The sequence below is a fragment of the Aulonocara sp. 'chitande type north' Nkhata Bay genome, linkage group LG13 (assembly GCF_057382095.1).
Source record: "Aulonocara sp. 'chitande type north' Nkhata Bay isolate Kocher_YH1m ecotype deep benthic linkage group LG13, A_spYH_male_GT1.1, whole genome shotgun sequence".
Taxonomy (NCBI): Eukaryota; Metazoa; Chordata; class Actinopteri; order Cichliformes; family Cichlidae; genus Aulonocara; species Aulonocara sp. 'chitande type north' Nkhata Bay.
Genome location: NC_141356.1, coordinates 18903480 through 18927419, shown reverse-complemented (window position 1 = coordinate 18927419; position 23940 = coordinate 18903480). Strand labels below are relative to the sequence as shown.

General features: G+C 37.6%; 1 protein-coding gene across 2 annotated transcripts in view; it reads right to left on the bottom strand.

Moving 5' to 3' along the window:
* Nucleotides 1–22567, bottom strand: part of kcnh1a (potassium voltage-gated channel, subfamily H (eag-related), member 1a) — a 60409-nt gene extending 37842 nt beyond the window's left edge. Inside the window, exons 1-7 of one of the 2 annotated variants that reach the window (XM_086258983.1) lie at nucleotides 22414–22567; nucleotides 17366–17489; nucleotides 11389–11495; nucleotides 10932–11060; nucleotides 7993–8111; nucleotides 7267–7659; nucleotides 2123–2149 (exon numbers count right to left, since the gene is read on the bottom strand). In XM_086258983.1, the coding sequence (XP_086115109.1) occupies nucleotides 2123–2149; nucleotides 7267–7659; nucleotides 7993–8111; nucleotides 10932–11060; nucleotides 11389–11495; nucleotides 17366–17489; nucleotides 22414–22486 (972 nt within the window). In that variant the 5' untranslated portion in view covers nucleotides 22487–22567. The remainder of the gene's footprint in view (nucleotides 1–2122; nucleotides 2150–7266; nucleotides 7660–7992; nucleotides 8112–10931; nucleotides 11061–11388; nucleotides 11496–17365; nucleotides 17490–22413) is intronic. The other variant, XM_086258984.1, reaches the window with a different exon arrangement.
* Nucleotides 22568–23940: the final 1373 nt, after the last annotated feature.

The window sequence follows — 23940 nt, the reverse complement described above, 5'->3', positions numbered from 1 at the left end:
ATCACTTTACAGCTCTGAGCTCTGCCATGATTTAATTATCAGTGCAATCGTGCTTCTGAGTTCTGCTGCAAACTCTACAAGCACAAGTTGGAAGAAAACTTTGCCAGTGAAGAGATACGAGAGAGATTTAATCAAAGGACAAGCTGGTAGATGTGCTTATTTGCCTTTTTGTGGAGATGCACTTAGATTAAATCATCATGTCTGTGCACTAAATATGGCAGTAGAGCCACAGTTATTCCAAAACACGCATGCCAGCATTAGAGCTCATCCATGATCACAGGATATCTTGTTTGTTTCAGTTAGATTTGATTTGTGGTTTTACCCAGAGTAATTACATTTTATGATGGATTTACACTGCCTCATAAAATGTATACCAACCTACTGGGGGCTGAAGGACAATGTGATTGGATGCTCATGTTGCTGATGCTACTGCAGTTTGGTGCAAGTGGAAACAGCACTGAGTAAATTAGAGTGATTAAAGTATACTCGGTTCTTGTTGTGCAGCTTAGTTTAAGATATCATGTAGAAAAACTAGAAATTCGCACAATTAGATTTAGTTTAATGTCTGAAAATTGAAAACTGGATTTGAAATACTTCCATTTCCTACACACCTGACAACCACGCAACTTTTTTTAATACAATCTACTCTCACAACTAGGATTCTGTGGTATTTACATTTTTACGTAAAACTAAATGGACATTGCCGTGAGATTGCCTTTATTTTGCATGATTTGGGACAAAGCAAACGGTTCAGGTATCACTGAAGAAAAAAATCCTAGTGTTATAATAATATTCAATTTGTTTGCTGGGATGAGCCAAGAACACTACAGTTTAACTGTAACATAAGATATATTTTTCACTAATAATTTCTTTAAAACAAGCTTTTTATAGATAAAGTTTACTCTTAATAAAACTAATAATAAATAAATTCTAAAAAATCTCAGATGTGTAAAACAATGGTTGAATGTCATTTTATCCAATAGATAACAGCCGTTTTTGTTTTTAAATTTAAGCTTATCATTTAAAAAAAAGGCACACTGTTGTTATCTCGTGTAACCGTTTAATTGATCTGGTCTTGCATGTGTCAGGTACATAATTAATTTCATATGACATTAATTTGGCAGCTGTAGCAACACTAAAAAGTTCAATATTAAAATACGTGGTAAAAATTCTAGTTTCTGCCTGTCATAGTCCTCAGTTTTTTTGGGGGGGTTTCTTTCTCTGTCGGTCTTTTGTGTCTCTGTCAGTCTCCTGTGTCTGTGTGTTTTATATCTTTTTTTAGCTGCTTCATGTTTTATTATAAAGGTTATTTCTCATGTGGCTTACTTCCTGTCTGTGTTCCTTTCTCACCCTTGTTATAGTTTGGCATAGCTCACCTGTGCTTCATTAGCCTCTGAACCCGGTTATAAATTTTGCTCTCCCTCAAGTTTTTGGCTGCATTGCTTTCCTTGACCCGGAGTTGTTAGGAGATTTAGTATTTGTCCTTTTGCTCTTTTGCAGTTTCCTGAATTTTCCTGCAGCAACTTTTGTTGTAACATAATTCTGCAAGTTTCAGTAAAAAGCCTTTTATTTAACTTCCTAACAGTGTGCAGGTTAATGACCACCTTAACCTACAGACTGGATCTATTTCAGAACTTTGCCCTTAAACTCAACTCTAAGGTAGCCAGTTAAGTAATGAAAGCCATCAGAGATAGCTAACGGCAAGAGGTGGTTCTTATACAATGTATATGTGGTATATATGTATACCACTCTATATTAGAAACACACTATCTTAAAAGACATTTTTAATCCCAGGATGACTCTTGTTGAAAATTTAACTATAGTCAGTTTGTCATAAATGATTGCTGATGTGAGGACTCAATCTGCTCTTGTGCAATTTTAATGAACCTCATTTTTAAATATTGCATAAGACAATCCTGGCATTAAAAAGCTTTGCAGAGAGAGCGAAAAAAAACAAGAATCCCATATCTTATCTTGACAGTTCATGCATTTATACTGCCATATCCTCGTTGAGAACATTGTGCACCTATTATAATTGTTAAGGCCTGATCGATGTGTGAATGTGTGTCTACAAGTAAAATAAAAACACATTCTATGATATTCTAATCAAACTGAAGCCTACTTGAGTGACAGCTCGGTGGTTCCAATTCTTCCCATCACGTTCCATGCATGAACACAGGCAGAAGAGGATGGGGGGGCCATGCAAACAGAATGGAAGGATAAAAAGAAGAAAACAAAAACGAAGCACAAGTAAGAGAAAACATACTTGATCATTGGTAAGCGATGAATAAACACAGTTTAAAAAAAATCAACATTCAATAATCAAACAAAAGGAAACACAAAGGAACATTCTTATCTGTGTTTTGAAAGTGTTTACAGTGCAAAGCACGCACTCAAAGCTTTATTATTTCAAACCACTTGCAACATGAGGTGGTCCATTTATTGTAGTTTTGGGTTATCGCCGAGTGAAAAACCAAATCGGTCAGTGTTTCAAATTGCCAAGAATAACTTTGACAGCGGCTCCCCGTTAATGAGCTTCTCTTTTCTATTCGGAAACCTGTTGGGGGTAAAACAGCCATCAAAGTTATTCATGTCAGCTGTTAAGATCTGCTGCAGCAGCAAGATGTTTCCATACCAGTTTAATAACACAGGCAATTGTTTGCTCACTCTCATTTACCCTTGCCAAGGATTGCCTCAAAGCAATTTGGAACAAATTGGAGTCACTGAGTTGTCGCAGAGACACAATGGAAGATGATCCTGAGTTTGCGGTCATGGCTTTGATGTCGGTTTACAGCCAATGCATCCATTACCTCCATTGCCGTATCACATTTCTTACTCACAGCAGATGCATACATAAGTGTTAGGCTGCACTGTTTCATGTAAGGCTGCATCAAATAATTATCTTCGCTGCTGCAGATGTTTTTATGAATTAGGTGGTAAATGTCAAGTCCGTAAAATAGTATCTCAAAAGAAAGTTCAAGTAAATAGCTCTTTTTTTTACTAGCTTTGAAATCTATATAAAAAAATTATAATTATATCCAACTGAGAAAACCACTGACCTTTGAATATCTGACATATTGTTTTGATAAACAGCTTATAAATGGATGACAATCACCTAAATGGATAATTATTTCAGAAGGCGACACTGTATCCATGGCAGCATAATAAGCAAATAATCACTTTAAAATGGAAAGAGTGAAAAATAAAAGTAACATATGTTACAGAATAAGGCCAGCAACACCTGACAAGCAGTGTTTAGTTGTCAGAGCTACATATCATATAATATTCCAGCTACGTCAATGGAATAGCAAGTGACGTCTTTTCAAGTGCATACCGAGCATGCTCAGTTTACAGTATACTGCACTGACTATACTGTGCAATGATTCTGTTTCTTAGACAACTGGATACTGCTGGATGCCATATGGTGAAATCGAAACACACATGTATGCATGCAAGTTTTTCAGTTTTTGCATGAAAGACGACTGTTAAAGTTACTGAGGACTGACAAAATGTAACCAAACTAAAAGCACATCTTTGTAGCCTGGCTCATACATTTATTTCTAGCTATAAAATTAGCTTTTACATGTTTTTAGTATTATTTATGATTTTATCATTTCCTCTATGTTCAGTAATCAGTAAAGAATTTAAAATTGCATTAACCTGCATGAAATGCACACTATAAAATAACTGATTATTTCAGGTGAATTTTAAGGGATCTATAAAACCATTTCTTCAGTGTTTGTTCAGTTGCTGAATTAGTAGCCTAGGGAGTTCTGATCCCTAGTAGCGCTGTGCATCGGTTATAAAATAACCCCAATGCTTCCACTTCCCTGAGTATGTCGGGTCCTCTTGGGTCTCCGTTATGCAAATTTGATCATCAGAGGCCTCTTGCAAAAATCCGCTTGCTCTCTCAATTTCCTGTGACCACAAGTTCTGACTGATGCACCAAAAACAGTCGCTTCTGAGTTCCAGAGCTATCTGCTGCATTTGTATTCAGGAGAGTATAGTCAGCCAAAATGAGTCTCCAATTTATTTTGGATACAACACACATTAAATTCAATTCAATTTTATTTATATAGTGCCAAATTACAACAGCAGTCACATTAAGGCATTTTATATTGGACAGTAGAGACGCTATAATAATAATACGAAGAAAACCTAAACAATCAAACACTCCAGCTAATGTTTGACCTCAATGCTCAGTGAAAGAACACAATCCATGTTTGATCCCAATGACATTTCAATCTACTGTCAAACCAGCCAATATTCACAATTTAAATCTACAATTAATGATGCATTTACTTACACTGGCAGCAATTTATATAATCAACTGTCTTTTTTAAAAATAAACTAAGAAGAACTCTGTAGCTCTTTCATATACTTTCAAAAGATTTTGTCAATGACAAAATCTATTCAGACAGTCCATGGTTGGTTTAGTTTTTCTTTAATGAGCATCACACGATCAAATAACATCAGCATTCAAGCTACAAAAAGGTTGCTGCTTTTCCTTTCTACTGACCCCCCTGACTGCTCCGGTCAACTGAACTCGTCAGCATTTAGAATGCTGAATCGATGAAATACTAGAAAGGCTGAAATGCCTGATCTGCAAGCACAACTAAATGCTCTCTGTCCACCAATCAGCTTTACTACTGCATATCTTATACTGTGTGGGACACCCAACAGTGCGCAGTGAGAAACTGCGCCGTAAACTGCTATTACAGTGTTTTACACACATACACACCAAGAGATGTGGCACATATACACACACCGAGACACAAAATGATACACTAATATAATGAATACTGGCAAATGCAGGACTTTAAAGTGCCACGTTTGTTTGAGGGGGGGTAAAAAGATCTCCAGATACATTTACGCCAGATTCTGAAGCTGCGTTTTCTCCTCGGACATCTTTAATCACAGAGAGCTAAACATGTAAAATATTTTACATGTAAACCTTCCTTCAAGTTATTTTTTCTCTTTATTCTAAATGCAGATGAGAAATGGTATCACGTAATAGACCAAATAACCTTTTTTCCCTTCAGAGAACCAACCAAAGTTAGGCTTTTAACAAACCTTCCTTCATCACATTATGAAACTGAAATTTATCCATTAAAAATGGACTAACTCAAAGTGCTTGTCTGGTAGAATGGCACTATTTCCCATGATTATTCAACTGTCATTAGGTGTTAATGGCTTTAGGGCATCAGTTCAACAGTGTTAACGCTCCTTCCTCAAATTAAAATGTGCCAATTATCTCGAGATCCTGTGATGGCTCTCCAGCAAACACTCATCACTATAGTGGAACATTTATTCACAAACAAGCATATTATTAAGCCGTTCATTAAAACTTGTTTTTTAATGTTCCTACCCGAAATAACAACCAGTGAACAGGTTCTGATACAGAGTAGTTGATAATGTGGTTAAATGGCTGCATGGTAACCTAATAACCTGTCCATCAAATCATTATTTACAGGATTTTAATTTGATTTTAACAGTAAAATTATTTTTCCGTTGTTTAATCTTAATGTGAAGTTGCTGTTGATGGCTCTGAGAAACCAAAGTAAGAAAAGTCCTGATTGGTTTAGAGGGCTTACAGTACATTTTCACATTTTAGAGAGGGTCATAGAGCTGGCACCACATGCTGTAAAGAATATATCACAATCATCTCACAAACTTTGGATTAAAGTTCATTTTAACTGTTAAATCTTTACATTGGCTGAAGAGTAGTGATGATCGCTTAGCAACAAACTTATTTAGATATATTTAGATCCAATAACTAAGATCCAACTAAGAGTCTCGAGCATTTGTTTATCCGCACAACAACATACACTGTTCTTAGGGTGACTGATGAGAGAATAAGCAGCAGAGAATGCAGCAGTAATCTGATGCAAAGTGATGCACTTATCACCAGCAAAGTCTTCATCTTTAACAGCCATGTATGTAATCTAAGTCCCTTCTTGTGAGAAGTTTGCAGCAAGAGAACATGATAAGCGGCTGCAGTCACTGTGAAGCGCATGCCAGCATCAGTGCTTAATCTACTCCGATAAACCATTTAGTGTACACCTTTCAGAGTAACACCTATCCAGATGTTTTATATTGTGTTTGCTGCCCTATAGGAAAGAAACAAAGGCCTGGTTCATGCAATGTTATCTTTCCCCCATTGTTACTGCAGAGATGCATATGTCAAACTACTAATAAGAAGACATGGAAGCTTAAAAACTTTCTTAGAGATCAGTTATTACACAGTGGAAAATTAATTTCATGCTTTAATATGTTAATATATTTGTGTATTTCCATGTTGTTTAAAGTGAAATTTAAAAAAATAAAATAACGGTGGATAACATGTATTTCAAACATCACTGTTAAATGATGAATTCAGTTTGACTGAAGAGAATCAGAATTAACCACAACATTAAAACCACTGAAAGCTGAAGTAAGATGCATTCATCATCTCATTACTACTCAATATTCTGCTGAAAATCCTTAAATCCTGGCATTCATGTGATTGTTTCCATCTTAAAACATTCTTGCAGGTCTAGCATAAAGGCACTCCCTGACAGCTGTGTCCTCCTTTAGCAGCAAACACCTTTCGGGAATAGCTTGGGGGAACACTACAAAGAGTCTAAGGTGGCATCCAGAGAGGAATCGACATGGCAGCCAGAAATTCATTGACAATTAGTGACTTCAAGTGTAACAACGGGCAAAAAGACCAGCTCTAAGACAAGGATACAACAGCGAAGGATACTGTTGATTTACTGATGACAGATGGTAAACACATCAGGGGCCTACTACCTAGGCAACCGGAGGCTGGAATGATCACCAGTGACAAAATGTCACCTACAAAGTGACGCGTGACAAGCTAATCACTTAAAAACCCCTTAAAGCACCATCCTCTGAGGTACCAGACATGACGGACACCACCAAAGGTCCATATGGCTGATGGCTTTTTATTTTATCACCAGTTTAGAATAATTTGCTTGTTACTTCAAGGTGTTTCAAGACGTTATTTAGACTGACCAACAGTCTAAAAGGATTAAATCTAAAATGATATGCATTCATATTCCTTGATTAGTAGAAAATGGGGAAACAGCCAGTAACCACTTAAAAATACCTAAAAATAATACATTCAGTTTCTGCCAGGTCAAGACAGTCCAACTGTTTTGTTTACTATGAGCCAAAGCAAAGAAAAACAACATCTGCTATTATTTGGGAGTCAGGTTTCGAATCAACAAATCATTTGAGCCATACGCACAGTGCTGCACTCACCTCATCTACATTCTCGAAGGCGTTGATGACATCATATGGCAGGCATGACAGCAGGTCAATAACAAACCAAGTCTTAAGGTAATTCATTCGAATCAGCTTGGGGTCTGAGATGACCTCACCGGCAGGTCCAACAAATGTGGTGTGGAAGTTTAAAACTATGTCCACCAAAAAAATGACATCCACAATGCTGTCTACCACCAGCCACGTGACGTTGTTCTGCTTCATCTTGAAGGAGACATTGTAGGGCACCATGATGGCGGTGTAGAAGGTGAGGATGAGGATAACCCAGTCCCATGTGGTCTTGAAGAGGCAGTAGTGCAGGATGATGTGAGGTGGAGTTTTGGGAGTCTCCTGCTTGTACTGAGGTAGGATATCTGAGCCGAGCTGCAGAACCTGCACAAAAAACCCAGTTAATATGTGAAGCTCAGCGCAGACAGGTAAATTGCCACAATGGGGAGCCAAAAATGCTGCAGCTAAGGTTTGCTAATCCTTTTAGTGACTGAAGTTCACCTGCTCATGAAAAATGTGTCCAAAGTTAGCTCTTGTTCATTTACTCCGTTTTCCCTTTCATACACAATATTCATATTTTTATTAGATTTTCACCTACTAATGACATTTAAGCACCATCTCACATCTGTGGACATTTTATTTCCTACAGAATGTAACACTATTTAACTTCAACAGTGGAAAAAAAATCTGAAATTAAATCCAATGAGCGAACCTTACCTCAGCGAGGCGGGAGTGCTTGTGGACGTTCTCTCCTTTGTGAACCGTGGGCTGCAGCTGTTGTAAGACTCCTCTGCTGCTTGTTAGAGCACGAGTCAGCCGGGCGAACTTTCCCCAGCCTGATCATTAAACACGGACAGAAAGCAAATTTTCAATATGAGTCTTGATACTTCAGATTTTTCCAGGGGCTACAACACGCTTTCGCTGCTTGTAGAGTTGTGGCTCTGAAATCACTTTTTTCAGTATTGAACATTTGCTCAGCATCTGCTACGTATGCATATTAAAGCTTGATTATTATCTGGGTATGCAGGGCATCAACAACTTCAACAAGCTTCAGATTTCAGTTTGAATAAATTCATGATTCCTCACTTTTACAAAAGGCCAAGCCAAGAAACACGGTTTCAAGGCTCCTGATACAAACTGCCCAGCAAAAGTCTTATAAGCCAAATAGGACAGAACATGATAACAGCCTCTGGGTTTTAAAAAACTGTTAAGTTCTTGGTCCAGGTGAATTAAAGAAAAGTTCATCATAAAATGTTAGTCAACCACTGACAGGATGTGGTTTTCTATAGTCCTGTGTTTAATTTTTTAAGTTACCTTCATGGACATTGTCAGACCACCCAATCATATACGATCTCATGAGATCATGAGTATAGGTCTGTTTATATCTTCTGTCATATGCTTAGAAACATACATTATCATATAGTAGCTTGGAGAACCACTTTTAGCAGCAATAACTTGAAATGTGTGATCAGTCAGTCGCATCTTTGTGGAGGAATTTTGACCTACTTCTCTTTACAATGTTGCTTCAGTTCATTGAGGTTTGTGGGCATTTGCACAGATCTGTTACGTTCCCATCACAGCTTTTTAGGCAGGTTGAATCTGGCCTTCGACTGGACTATGGCAGTTTGTCATAGATTTGCTGCTATGAGTGGGATCACTGTGCTGTTGCATGACCCAGTTTTGACTACGCTTTTACTGTCTGACAGACGCTCTCACATTTGACAGTAGAATACTTTGGCATAATGAGGAGTTCATGGTTGAGCAAGCTGCAAAACAAGCCCAAATCATCACCCCTCCATCACCGTGCTTGGTATGAGGTATCTGTGCTGATATGCTGTGTTTGCTTTCACCAAATGTAGCACAGTGCATTATGGTCAACGGACATTGTTAGAGAACTTCTGCAGTTTGCTCAGATGTAGGTTTGTAAAACCTAAGCAGTGCTGCCATGTGCCTTTTTAGAGAGAATAAGCTTTTTCCTGGCAACACTTCCAAACAACCTGTACTTCTTCAGGCTTTTTCTAATTATGCAGTTGCGAAGTTTAACATTTAACATGCTAACCGAGGCCTGTAGAGTCTAAGACAGGGCTGCCCAATCCCAGTCCTCGAGAGCTACTACCCTGCAGCTTTTAGATGCATCCCTACTCCAACACAGCTGAATCAAATGGTTTGATTACCTCTTCAGCATGCCATCGTGTTTGGCAAAGGCCTGATAACAAGCCATTCATTTGATATGGGTGTGTGGGAACAAGGATGCATCTAAAAGCTGCAGGACGGTAGCTCTCGAGGACCGGGATTGGGCACCCCTGGTCTAAGATGAAGCCCTTGGATTTTTGCAGTTTCTCTTAACGTTACACGGTCTGACCTTGTGTAAATTTGCAGGTACGTCTGCTAATGGGAAGATTGTGGCATTGTGTACACACAAAGCTGAATGCTCCGGGCCAGAAAAAAACGTTTCCTGTTATAGAGGTGGTCACACTTACTGATGATCAATTAATCAAGTGAATTTGATTAGCAGCACCTGGCTGCTACTTACCGTCTTAATTTCTGTGAAAACAGTAAGGGTATACTTACTGTACTCATACAAAAATCAGAGTCATGATAGACATTTTTAAGAAGGGATATTTGTGCACAAACATATACAGTGCAACTTATTGTGTGTTTTGTTTTTATTTCCACAAATCTATCAGGTCGAAAAATGGATCATATCACACAATGTTTAGATTTCTGCATCTTTTGGTCAACAAAATTGCGTGGGTGGCTTTGGTTCACTCTCATTAAGGTTGTTTATGGTCACAGCAGGCTGCTGTTTTCAGCAAAAGCAGCCTACTGGGCACCAAGCAGCAGACAGACAAAGTTAGCCACTGGCTGGTGTACACTGTTGAGGATTCAGAATCATAAATTTCACTAAAGCGCTATATAAATACAGGCCATTTACCATTTGCCATTTAAAGAGTTGGTGAAAACTAAAAATAGAGCACAGATGAGTGGAAATATTGGACCTATGTCCAATTAATTAAATTGTGAATTAAAGGATGAATCCTAATTATTAAAAATACCACTCCCTCTCTGCTACATGTGGAAACCGGCAACTGCTAGTTAGTTTAGTGCCCTATAGTGCACATAAATTTATTTTTTATAGTGATGAAATGCATTTGTCCATCAACCCTCCAAACGCTGTTTTGGCAGTATGTTACTACAGTCTCCAGTATCAGTGCAGGGAACACAAACATACATGTCTTTTCATCCTACCTGTTGATGCTCAAGCCTGAACTATAATTTCAGTTTCATGTTAACGACAAACCCCGTTTTTGCCCCTATTACTGGATGCACTCTTGCACTAATTCATGTTCTATTTTATCTGTCTAACACTCATACAGTCCAGTGAATAACTTTTTGTGCTGTGTACTGATAACTATGAAGATGAGGCACATTTGACTGGTGAATGGTGAAAGCAGGCAGACTGATTTGACTTCTACCTCTGAAGTAGATCATACGGGTCTATCGTGTGTAGTGGAAAAATAGATCTAACAGGATTTTACAGACTCATGTGGCGCCCAAGTATGGATGTACATTCTTTTTTTTCCCCATTTTACCTCCTCTCACCCTGTCTGATAAAAATGTGAAGTTAAACAAATTAAATTTGCCCAGAGTCTAACCTTTGGAAGAATCGTCTTCAATAGGCTGTTTAAAGGCTGTGATGTCGCTGAATGTGCAGAGAAACAGGACCACTTTTTCTTGTTCATTACGAATGGGAGCAATCTTCACAAAAAACCAAACAGGCGTCCCTGAAAGTACAAAGAACAGCACACATTTAGCTTCATCACCTGCTTCTTATAAAGGGAAAGAATCAGTGTGTGCATATAGCATAGTAGGAATCTTGATGGCCTTTCAAAACTTTGCATGTTACACCAGCAACAGGAAACAAACAACCCCACATTTTGCTGAGGAAGGCTCCTCTGGTCTGGCTCTCAACCAATTAGTACATTTCTAGAGGTAGAAATGTTCTTGGCTGCCTTTGAACTCTGCTGTATGTTACAGAGGCTCTGAATACATTTGCATGATGAGGAGACTGTGGAAGTTTTCTCTTTTCTCGCATGTAGAGTCGCTACTCACTGTTTTTCTTGTACATCAGTATTTCAAACGAGTTCATCTCATAATTCTCAAATGTTAGTCGCATTTTTTCCGTCGTGTCCTTGTCTGTGAGCTCCCCATACATGAAGCTGGAAAACACAAAGGGAAATAACAATTTGAAATCTTAAAAGAGAAGCAGCTTTCTCTCTTTTACTAAAAGGGTGGTGAGAAAGGTTTGAATGGGAAAATATCTTCAGTGTTAGATTACCTTGTGATATTTTGTTCTTTTGGCTTAAAATCAAGCACTGCTTTGACAACTTTTTGTGTCACTGCATTTACCTTTAAATCATACCTCGGTCAGGATTTCCTCTCAGTTTCACCTCAGTTATAAAAAATGATATCTAAACTAAGCAGACCAAGCTGTGTAAAATATCAAGTGGGTTAAAATTCATATAAATGTATCCTGAAAACATAAAAAGACAAATGCAGCCCTGGATGCTCATTGGCCAAATGCAAATTAAACCTGAAGATGGGTTAAGCAACCACGAACACTTTTAAGCACACTACAGAGACATTCATCTCACTTTACTTATTAGTGCCAGCCTCAGTAGCAGCCTGCTCCAGCGTGATCTAAATATAGTCTGTTATGAAATACAAAAGGAAGGCTAAATTTAATGAGACTAAATTCTGATGCTGCAGAGACTTTTCAGACCAGCGCTTGATGTAACATCAGTGACGAATGTCCTCATCTCACACCTCCCGTCTTTCCCCTGTGCGGGGAGGAGAATGACATTCTTCAAAGAAGAATATGTAAAAGCAATTCCTCAAATCACTTCATCATCATCATCATGTGTGTTTATAGAAGGATGTAACTGATGTGCAAAAAGAGCTCGTTATTAGACTCTGGAGAAATGAGCATACATCTTATGTTTGAGTCATCTTCAAAAACATTAAAAATCCATAATGTGAATGTTTTATGAGCTCATAATAAGGCACAGGATTTTTTTTTTTTTTTTTACATCAAATAAAAATAACTTAAACACCAGGATGATTAAAGGTGCCGGAATATGTCTGAAGAGAAAGTGGCTACTACCTAAATGACTGTTTTTTTTAAATGGTTCAGATTAAAAAATAAAATTGATCTGGAAAGTGATCTTCCAGTAGAGAACCAATGGACACAGCTAAAAAAAAACTGCAAAAAACCCCCCAGAGTATCGACTCATGTAAAGAAATGCAGCATATATGAATTATTAACATGAGAACTGTGTAAGCTGCTGAGTATATAGCCAGTGACTCTATTCCTAACATACAGCAATGCATAAAAAGACAGTGTTGTATAGTTATCTTCCATAAGCAGTTAAACACTGGCAGTAACACCAGCGCTGCCAGGTTTTAATGAAATAGCTGGTTTTTGTTTTGCTTCTTGCTTGGCTCAGATTCAGCCTTTATGACCATGTTGAGGGCTGAGATATATCAAATTTTCTGCTTTCACAGTCACTGCCATGGGAAAATCACTTTATTACTGTGGTCATAATAGCCTTTTATACAGCTGGAGTATTGTAATTATGTATTTCAATGCCAGTTAAAATATATATATTTAAGAGAGGTTGGCACAAGAAACTGTAGTTTCAACCTGAAAGTCTTTTGTTTTTTAATAATACCTTTTTTTTTCCTTAATTATTTGTGTTTAATGTAACTTTTTAAAGTATTTCTTTGTGTAAGAATAATGCCCCATTTAACATGATAAAATTAGACGTTTTTAGAGATTCTTCTGACAAAGCAGTAAAGCACCAGGAAATCTATTCTTCTTCTTCTTCTTCTTTTTCCCACGCTAATAGTGTTTGTGCCACAAAAAACTGTAAAAAAGTATTAACGTTGATGATATTTTTCAAAATTTCCACCACTACTCAAGGTTTCAAATCCCTTCTCTCGGGATAAATTAAATATTGATAACTATAAAATAATAATAACCGAAAAAGTAATCTCAAAGAAAGGAGGCGATGCTAGTGTGTGCCGTTTTCCTAACATCTCCCTACAGCAAGACTACCTCACAAAATGCTTACCCTGTGATTTTATAAGGCCTATAAACAGCCCCTATTGGGTGTTGCTAATAGATCAGCAGTTGGCTTTTGTCATACATATTTAATAGCAATTATTTGCCTCTGTTTAGTTCACCAAGATCCTGCTTTAGACTTAAGAAATCCCCACAAAGAAATACAGGAATAAACGTGTGAAGAAGTGTAGCTACAAAGAAACAGGAATAACCAATAAAATGCAGAAATAGAGAAATGCAAGTTTATATACGGAAATGTTTTGTTTCATTAATTCGTTCACTGATAACTACTAATCACCGATTCCTCTTTTTACGCTCATCCTCACTCTTGTGAGCCGTTTGATAGTAAGTGCTCAGTATGATCTTTTCACCACAATAATTAAGTAATTAGTGATGAATATATCTCTCAGTGTGTTCTCCTACAATTCATTACTACCTATTGCAGAAATAACGCATTAGTGATTTATTAATTATCAGGTTTCCTCCCTCACTCGTTTTCTGCTTTCCATCAAAGACATTTGGGAGATTTTAAGTTTGTTTGTCTCCCTCTTTCAAACAGAAGCCTGCACTTGATTTACCGACCTGATATTAAACCACAACAAACCATTACACATTGGCTTCAATATTTGTATTGGCGAGTGCTCTGCAGCTTATGTTTGGGCACCCGAGGGTCTAAATCAGTAATAGCCGCAGTGCTGGCTGTAACAAACACCATCTCCCGCAACAGATGAAATCTCCCACGTTTTTCAGATTTGGCAGCACCAACTGTTTCACTGGGATCCTATTAATATGGTGGTTAGTGGCATCCTTATTGTAGGCACAACAAACACAAGTCCTGAAATGATTTACTCACTCCAATAACCTTTTATTCCTTTATGTTTATGTATATCTACAGGTTTACCATTATAGTCGGTGATGCAAAGGCAGTTTCAGCTGTTACAAGCTGATTACATCATAGATTTGTGTCTGGTTTCCGGCTCTGTGGCGGTGCAAAAAAACCCAAAACAATCTGCTAGACTGTGTTTAACTATGGGAATATCATATCAGATCTAATTGAGTGGTCTGTGTAATTTGAACTTCCTCTGGTGAGATGCTCTGGCAAAAAGAATTGATTCTCCTGTCAGTTGGGTCTCGTATAAAGCCAGGCCTTTGACATAGCAAAGTTAGCCCCACAGTGTCACTAATAACTGTGTATCCACATCTTAATTGTTAGGTTTAAGCTGATAGTTGTATTTTTAGGTTTGAATTTGTGACAAATAAATCAAAAACTGATCACTCGGCTCTTCAGCCCTGCTAGAGACGCGGCTTTATAGACAGCATTATCAATCCCATGTCAAGCCCAGCAATTTGGCCCAGACTGAAATATCCCACCAATATTGCTATGAAATCTGTTCTGATCCCCTGACTTTTCCTACAAATGTGTCATTGAAGTTGGCATTTATGATTGGGAGTGTTAGGTCATGTCTCCTACCGGATTAAACATAAATAAACTCTGGTGATCCTTTAGGTTATAATGCAGGAGGAACAGCAGTAGTGGTTTTTGCATGTTTGTCACACTTTTTGTTTACAAATTATTACAAGTTCAGTTTCACTAGCAACACCCAGCACTGATTACTGGCAGACCTGTTGAATCAAGAAAACTTAAAAGTGAAGTACACTAAGAGATCTCAAAACACAACACATCATGCCAGAATTTAAAGAATTCAATATAAAAGTCATTGTAATCTCTTGGTCTGGAAAGGGTTACAAAGCCATCTCTAAGGATTTGGGACTGGAAGCAAACACGGTGGGAGCCATTATCCACAACTGGAGAACAGTTCATAGAGACCAGCCTACCAAAATTACTCCAAGAGCACACTGACGACTCATCCATGAGGTCACAAAAGAACTCAGAATATCTAAATAACTGCAGGCCTCACCCTCAGTTAGGATCAGTGTCCATGATTAAACAATAAGAAAGAGACTGGGCAAAAATAGCATCTATGGAAGAGCTCCAAAGCTGACCAAAAAGAACAAAGAGCCTCACATTTGCCAAAAATGTCCAGCCATCAGTTCATGCTCTGAAGCTCAAGCACACTCGAGTTATGCAGCAGGACAATAATCCATAAAACACCAGAAAGTCCACCTTGACAATCCTGCAGTGTGGCTGAATTAAAACAATTGTCTAAAGAACAATGTGCAAAAATTTCTCCAAAGCAATGTGAAAAACGGCCAGTCACAAACACTTGATTGCAGTTCTTGTTGTCAAAAATGGCACAACCAGTTGTTAAAAGAGCAGTTAAATTTTCACACAGGCAGGTTTGGATAGCTTTTTAACCCCCTAATAAATGAAAATATCATTTAGAGTGTGCACTTTGTGTTTACTCAGGTTATCAAGGTTTAATTAAAGTGATAAGATGATCTGGAATATGTAAATGTACCTCAAGTACAACTTCACTGTACTGAACAACAAATCCCATTACTGCAGACGCTGCACCTGACCAGAAGCACCTCTTGCTATTTCATTAAAAAAATAACAGAAAAAACATTTGCATGTACTGCTGATGGGTGAATGTTCCTCTTATTCTGGTAATTAACAAGCAAATTTGCGAAGAAGTTCAATCTGAAAACACTACATATAGTCAGTTGTGGCATGTAGGGACTATTTGCAGTATAGGCTATATTTTCCATTTCAATTAAAATAACTCCAAATATTCATTAAAGGCAGATCTCTCGGATCACAAGCAACTACTGATTACATTATCCTCCTTAAATAAGGCTTTCCCACCTCACAACATCAGCGCGCTCTGCTTGGTGGTAGAAGGTGTAAATGCATAAAAACAAAGGAATTCACAGTAACTGCATCCATAACTAAAAATGGCTCCTATTGTGACAGAACTACATATTAAACTGTCTGATGTCGGATCAAACAGTGCCAACCCCATATAGATCTTTTAATCACAGGACCCAAAGTAATACCATACCTATGTGATCAAAGGATCTAAGTGAGGGCTCCACACATTTCTTTTTAATGGAGAAATTTAAACTAACTTGATTAAACATAAAGTGTGAATATTTTAGCATTGCCAGGAGCTCATCGAGACAGCAGCGGCCATAACATGTTCTCAAAGTGTCACTGAACAATCTTATTTATTTATTGACGAGAAACAGCTGTAAAAAAAAGTTAGTGCCATAACAACTAAATGCTTGAGGGCTTAATGAAGTATTTTGAGTCTAAATTTAAAGTTTTCAGTAGTACAGTACAATACAGTACATTACCTTGTCCTAGGCCAGGTTCGTGTTCAGTGTTGGGTTAAAATCGTCTGTAAGCTCCAATTTTTTTTACTGATTCTTTGAATTTTCAGTACTGTAAGTGTAAAAAAAAAAAGACATTCTGCTGAAGGAATACATTTTTACGTGCAACTTTTTGAGCTGTACGTTAGAAGAAAGAAATCACAGCAGTGCAAACAGTATCAAGTATCCCTGGAATTTGCACACGTTTAGTTGTTTGACTGCTGGACCTAACTGCACTTATAGCAGCCCATAACATTCAAATAGATCAAGTCTGAAGTAAATCTAATGTGTAGAGCTGCTCTCTTGGCGTATTTGTACGACTGGTTTTATGTTTTGTTTTTTATATTCTTTATACATCCCTGGCACTCATTCTAATGATGTCTTTGAATGAAGACAGCTCTTAATTAATCTACCAATTATGTGCTGAAAAATAGCCAAATTACATGTTAAGCCCTCCTTTTACATGATGTAGTTTTAGGTTTTGCCAACCCAGAGCCAGGCTATGTTAAACTTTTAGTTTTTAGTTCATTACTTCTCTGTAATTAACAAATAATTGTTAAAATGAACAAAGCTAATGTTTATGTTGGGATGTGTTCTTGAAATTCTCTTAATAAATTTAAATACGTATGACAGTTTCTTGTTTTTAGCTTTTAACGTACAATATATTAATAGATAGAGTTCCCTTTTGCCTACCTGCAGGTGCTGCTTTTCTGCATCACCTCTGCTCTGTGATACCCCGACAGCTTGCAGAAACCATCATTGCTGTAGACGATGGGCCAGTCCACTATCTGAGCATTTCCCAGGACAAAGTTGGTATCTGTTTTAGAGTGAACAGGAAATAAAAAGGGCAAATAACTCGCAGCATTTCCTAAAAATAGCATTGTAGTGTAACATACTTCAACTACAGGGTAAGGGAAAAGACCTGTATCTTAAACTGAAAAAGTAAAAAAGTTATTGACCACTATCCATCTATATCTGTATCTCTCTTTCTATTTTATAAGCATATGTTTATCTTAGTAATATCTATCATTAAAAAGATTGGTGACTTAAAGCAGTTTAAAGATTTTTATTAGAGTCCACGGTCGCCTACGGCTCATTAAACACTCAGGGCAAGTGTAAACAAATGTAACCAAACATAAACTCTTTGCTTATGCAGAAAGCATCCAACTATCTGCTTCATTAACTTGCTTCTTGGCAGTGCAAAAACAGGTTTTTATTGCTTTTTTATATTTACCTATGTAGAGTTTGTAACAGGCCTAATTGGCTGCTTAATGTGTGTGTGTGTGTGTGTGTGTGTGTGTGTGTGTGTGTGTGTGTGTGTGTGTGTGTGTGTGTGTGTGTGTGTGTGTGTGTGTGTGTGTGAAAAAGTAGTTATGTTTGCCATTAATTTATAGATATAGAAAACTGTAAATATCTGTATCTACCCTTTATGGAGAATAGAACACATTTGTTATCATGTGGCATATTTTGAATTATTCAGAGCAAAACGTATTTGTGGCTAAATGTTAATAAGCTTAAATAACCAGACTCGCATGCGTACTTGCTTCCATCCTTTTTTCAACCTGTCAGCAGTTATATAATTAGCCTACTCAAGCTGTTACTCATGTCGTAATACATTAAATAAACAGATAGATTTGCTATTTTTTTTATTTTAGGGGACATTTTAAAAAACCGAGATAAAGTACTACATTGTGCAAATGACTGCAGTGGGTTGTTCTGGGAAACTTTGAAAAACTCAGACAAATTTTAACATGAATATGTGTCACTTTTACAAATAACATTTGCATTTAAATGACAAATGAAATAACTTGTGCATATGCACATTTTGATATTTAAAATGAGGAAAAACATTACGCATATAATGCCTGCAAGCTAGCTCACACAATGACACAATGTTCTACAGGGATCAAAAACAAAGGAAGATTTTGGTGATTTTTATGGATAACATAATAAAATAAAACATATTATGTAGTAGTGGACATAGTGATTTTAGCTAAGATGAAAAACTAAACATACAGGCATAGACTATAACAATGTCACAACACTGAGGTAAAGGAGCAGGAGGGAAGGAATTCAAAACACTGGGTCACAAAACACAGTTTATATATCACATCTAAACACAAAAACACATGAATAATCACTAAAAGCATGGGGACGATGCACAGAACATTTCATGCCAACATGTTATTTTGCAGTGAACACATGTTAATGTTGGGATCCTGGGAGGAAGGAGGCATAAAAGGAGGCATCTGTTAACTCACTAATGGGTTGCAGCAAACATTTCAGATCTGAGCTTTGTAAATTAACAGCATTTGGTCTAGAACATTAAGTGTTACATTACAAAAAGAGAGACACTGACGGGGGGAATATGAGCAGCACGCCAAATTAAACTTCATAGTACCTGTCTGCCTATGTGACAGTGTCCAAACTGAAATGTTTGAAAAGAAAAGAGGGTTAACAGATTACAGAGAGAAACATGCACTGAATGTCAAACAAACAGAGACACGCTTGTGTTTAACTTGAGTAGCTGCTGATAGACATTTAAAGCAACTATCTGAAAAAAAACTATTCTGATTAAGTTAACACATTAGTGGCCACATGAGTGCAGATAAAAACAGAAACAAGCATGCAAACTTAATCACATTTATAACCCTGTGATCAATTTTTTTAAGCTTTGATTTCATCTTTAATAACTTCTGAGAGAAATATTTGCCACTTTAGCTGCTAATGGATTCAACTTTCTTCAGCTAACATCAGCTTCACTTATACACCCATTGCCCCGCTCAGTAGCTACACTTGTTCAACTGCTCATTAACAAAAATATCCAATCAGCCAATCGGCAGCAACTTGACATATGTAGGAATGCAGCCATGGTCAAGATGACCTGACAAAGCTCAATCTGAACATCGAAATGGGAAAGAAAGGTAATTTAAGTGACTTTAAATGTGGTAAGGTCGTTAGAGTCAAATGTGCTGCAGGTCTTGATGGAGGTCCTAAAAATAAGCATTTTGGTTTAATTCGATAAAATGTGGAAAATGTGTAACAGAATGGCAACTGCATAACCTGACAGTGCACTACCATAAACAACAGCAGCTGTTTCAGCAGCTGAATAATCATTCTAACAGCTGATCATCAGCTGGGCCTGAACTGGTAGCATTCTGTTTTTGTTGATTGGTTATAATTATACTAATTTCTGAGATGCATTGTAACAGTTTTCGAGGTTTCCAGGACACTTTTGTGGCACCTTTACTCGAAACAAATAAAAGCGACCTGTTGTGCTTTACCCTATTTTATGTGGGACCAACCGTAAAAGCACCTAAAGTAATGCCAGCATTGCATTTGCACATAACTAGATGAGTTGCAAATATAGTGTAACATTATCAGTGTTGCTCAGTGCTCTTAAAATGCCTGGACTACATACACTCTTCTACAACACTGCTACAGAAAAACATAAATACAAAATAAATTGTATAGCTAACATGACTATGTTCTACAAAAGACAAGGTAAGTTTATATTACAGTATCAAATATAACACTAATATCAATGTAATCTGACGTTGTTTCAGCTGTTTCTTCAACCATGCCTATCTTATATTTTTTTGTTAGTATACTGTCATTTGAAAAGACAAGTAAACAGACGTATGCAGGTTGTTACTATGAACCAAATTTTGGGAGAAAAAGTTTCAAACAATGATCTCTAATCTCTATGAGCCAGAATCTCAGGCTTCAGTCTGTTTTTTTCCATGTGATGTTTCTATACAGTCGTCTTCTACAGGGGCAGCACGTAGAACTCTCAGTGCTGCCCCTCGGCAGGCTTCGAGATGTCAGCCAATCAGAGGAAAATAGACTTTAGTAAAGAAATCTAGGGATTGTTTTGGACAAGAGGACGAACTCAGGGGCAACATATAAAACAGGTATATCGAAGACGTTTTTTAAACTTTGAGACATGCAAAGCTAATCTAGTGGAATCCCAGAATAAAAATACAGAGGTGGAAATGAGCATAATATGTACCTTTTTAAGTTACTGACATGTGTAATTGAGCCATCAGTGCTGTTCTTTGTGACTGTTCGTTTCCTTTTAAGACAAGTGCTGAGAAAAATGTTTGACAGGTTTATTAAATGGGGAGTGTAAGCATAGTGAGAGAAGAGAAGATATCTGCATAATTTAAAAGTCAAAGTAGGTGGTGAACTGCTGGGCACGAAAATCAAAAAGTTGTCTTGAACACTGTCGTCAAAATATAGCACAAAGCTAGCTATTTAAAAATGAATGACTGGTACATAAAAGGAATATTTCATTGTTTGCGAATGCCCACCCACCACTGTCTCAGTGGCATCCAGCAGATTATAGTCTCGGCTCCTTTGTTTCAAGCTTGGGAGAGATTTACCGCTCACTAATCCATCATGGGCTGCCTAAGGTCATAAGAAAAACATATGTATCTGCTTTTGTTTTTAACGGGTGGATTTTCTTAAATATATTATACAGCTTAGGAATCCAGACATCACACTGTAAAGCCAGCCTCACTGTGAAGAGATGCTGTCACTGTCTCTGAGCAGGCTGCTCCCTGTTTGTCATAACACATTTAAATGTAGATATGTGCAGCAGGAGCAGACTGACAGTGAGGCGGAGAGTTCATGCACAGAAACATGGTGGTTTCACATGTGTGAACCCCTATTTAAAAACAAAACAAAAACAAAAACATAAAGATAGTACGTATCCAGTAATTTTCCCAAAATGTGTCTCATGACAGAGGCAACAAACGCAGGTGGTTCTCTGTCACAGCTAGCTGTCAACTCTCCAGTCCGTGCTGTCACGTCCTGTTGGATCTAAAAAACACAGAAAAGCTACTTTCTGTGTTTTTACTGAAGCCAGAACAGTTGGCTTAACAAATCCCACTTGTCTCTATAAGTTTAAAAAAGAAAGAATCTTAATTTTAGTTCATGTTTTTCCTGAGAAGTCTGGTCTGTGTGTTTTCTTTCAGTGAAATGTAACTCAAAATGGTATAACAGAAAGCCTAAATCCTCTTTATTAACTGATTCATAGCACCAGTTACAACATGGTGCAAGGCTTTCCAGACTCCATGAAGAAAAGTGAACATGATAAAAATAACTATTAGGATTATGTTTGGACAAATGTCAACTACTTTTGGATACATTTTTAGATTTAGTTTAATAAATAATAATGCCTCAGATGTTGATAATAAAATCCCAACAGCTAAATTTCAAACTGACCTGTAACTTAAAGGGAAATTAAAGTGAATGCTATCAAAAGCAGGACTTTTCACTCTCTATATTATACTGATAATCTATTTATGTGAAAACTGTAGAAATAAGTATCATGCCAGACATTTCTGAGCCATACAGTCTTTCCTTGGACATTTCCAATGGTCTTATGTAATCAGTAGTACATTTAATGCTTGTAATGCACACAGTGAAAAAGTGAAAGTGAAAAAATGAAATAATTTTAAAGATGAATATGCTTACTCTAAATACATGAGTGAGATATTGACAGTCCTACTAGAAACATTAATCAGAATGTTTAACACCCAGTAGTTTTTCCCCTCCTGGTAAAAAGATCACAAAAATGTTACTTTAAAAAAATCTCAATAAAGGATTCTTAATTAATTAGCCCTCCTCGTTATTTAGTTAATTAGACTAGTTGACTGTGTCGAGGCATTTATTATGTCTAGCTTTCCAAAACAAAGTAGAGTTCATTTTTAATGTTTAAATCGCATCATCCTTACCGTTCGACCGTCTGACAATATTCTCCAAAAAAGTATTCTGAGGGGCCACAAGTCCCCTCCGACCCCCCGCCATCCTGCCGCTTCACTCAGTCGTCTGCAGGTGAATCGTTACTCCGCAATCTGCAGTTTGTTTTCATGGTGTCTCAGGCTCTGAGCGGATTTCTTGGACAGAGGCTGGCTGTCTGGTGTGCTCATTAGCTACCTCCCAAGCCCGGTGTGGTGCGTTGGCGCCTCTTACGCACCTCATCATCCATCATTTCCATCATTTCTCTCAGGAGAGGAGAGACTCTGGGTTGGCTGTTATTGACTGGTGTTACTAACAGGACCTGGAGCTCCATCTGCTGGACATAATTATGCGTACACTGAAAGTTCGCAGTGGCTCCTGCTCTCAACAAACTGCAGTAGTGGAACTAAGAGCGTTTAAGTCACGCGGGGATTAGCAAATGAAAGAACCCAACAAGCACAACTCTGATGGCCAAAGGCGAAATGGAACCCCTAGGACAGACGTTTTGAAGTCATATTTCTCTTTGGAAAATAAATTAAATATCCACACAGAGGCCAAGGCAACTGCAAAGGGACTCAAAAATAACCTCAAAGAACTGAAAATGACCTCCAAACAGACACCACCCCCCAACTAACATAAAATATACATTAATAGACACAAAATCTTACAAAGACTACAACAATAGACCATGGGAATTAGGGAAAATCTTCTTAAAAGACCCTCAGTTTTTTTGGTTTTAGATGTAAAAGTCAAATCTCAAACAGTGAGGTTTAATCTCTCTTATAAGTTTGCAGGTGTTATTAAATTAAGAAAAAACCTTCCTAAAATCTCCCCAGGAGAATTCTGGTCAGTTAATTTGTAGGAACAGTAATGCTGAACTTTGTGGTTTCCTCTTTGTTTACTGCCGTGAGCTCTTTCTAGAACATTTTTTTCATCGCCTCATAAATCTTGCTCAATTATTTCGGACTCGTAGTTGGCCACACTAAGACAGGCTAAGAAAACAAATCCTGCAGTGACATTTCCATCGAAATTAAAACAGTTTAGGTGGAAAGAATGACGTCATGAATGGTTTGCAGGTGAGGGCTTCAGGTTTTCTGTCCTCACAGTTTGGGCTCGCCTGTTGTTGCAAGTCTAAATCAGACTGGATGGCTACTATGGAAACCAGCAACCAGCCTGCGCTGCAGAGAAGCTCTGGTTACCGCTGTTTTGTGCTACACCAATTAAAAAGGTGGAAAATGGCAGAATCTTCCTGCTGTTTTGCTATTTCACTGTCCTGCACACACTGATAGAAAGACAGGAGCAACCAGAGCACATTATCTTCTTATATTATTGCCAGTTACACTTTAACCCCTCATGTAGCATCTGCAGGCATTATGCACAGAAAATCAAAGTGTTTATGCTCACCATGTGGACGTCATTGACGATAAACCCTCATTGGGGTGGGTACATGAGCCTGATGGCTCCATTTAAGGGCAGATGATTTCCGAGTCAGTGTTTGCTTTTCTTTCTTTCTTTTTTTTTTA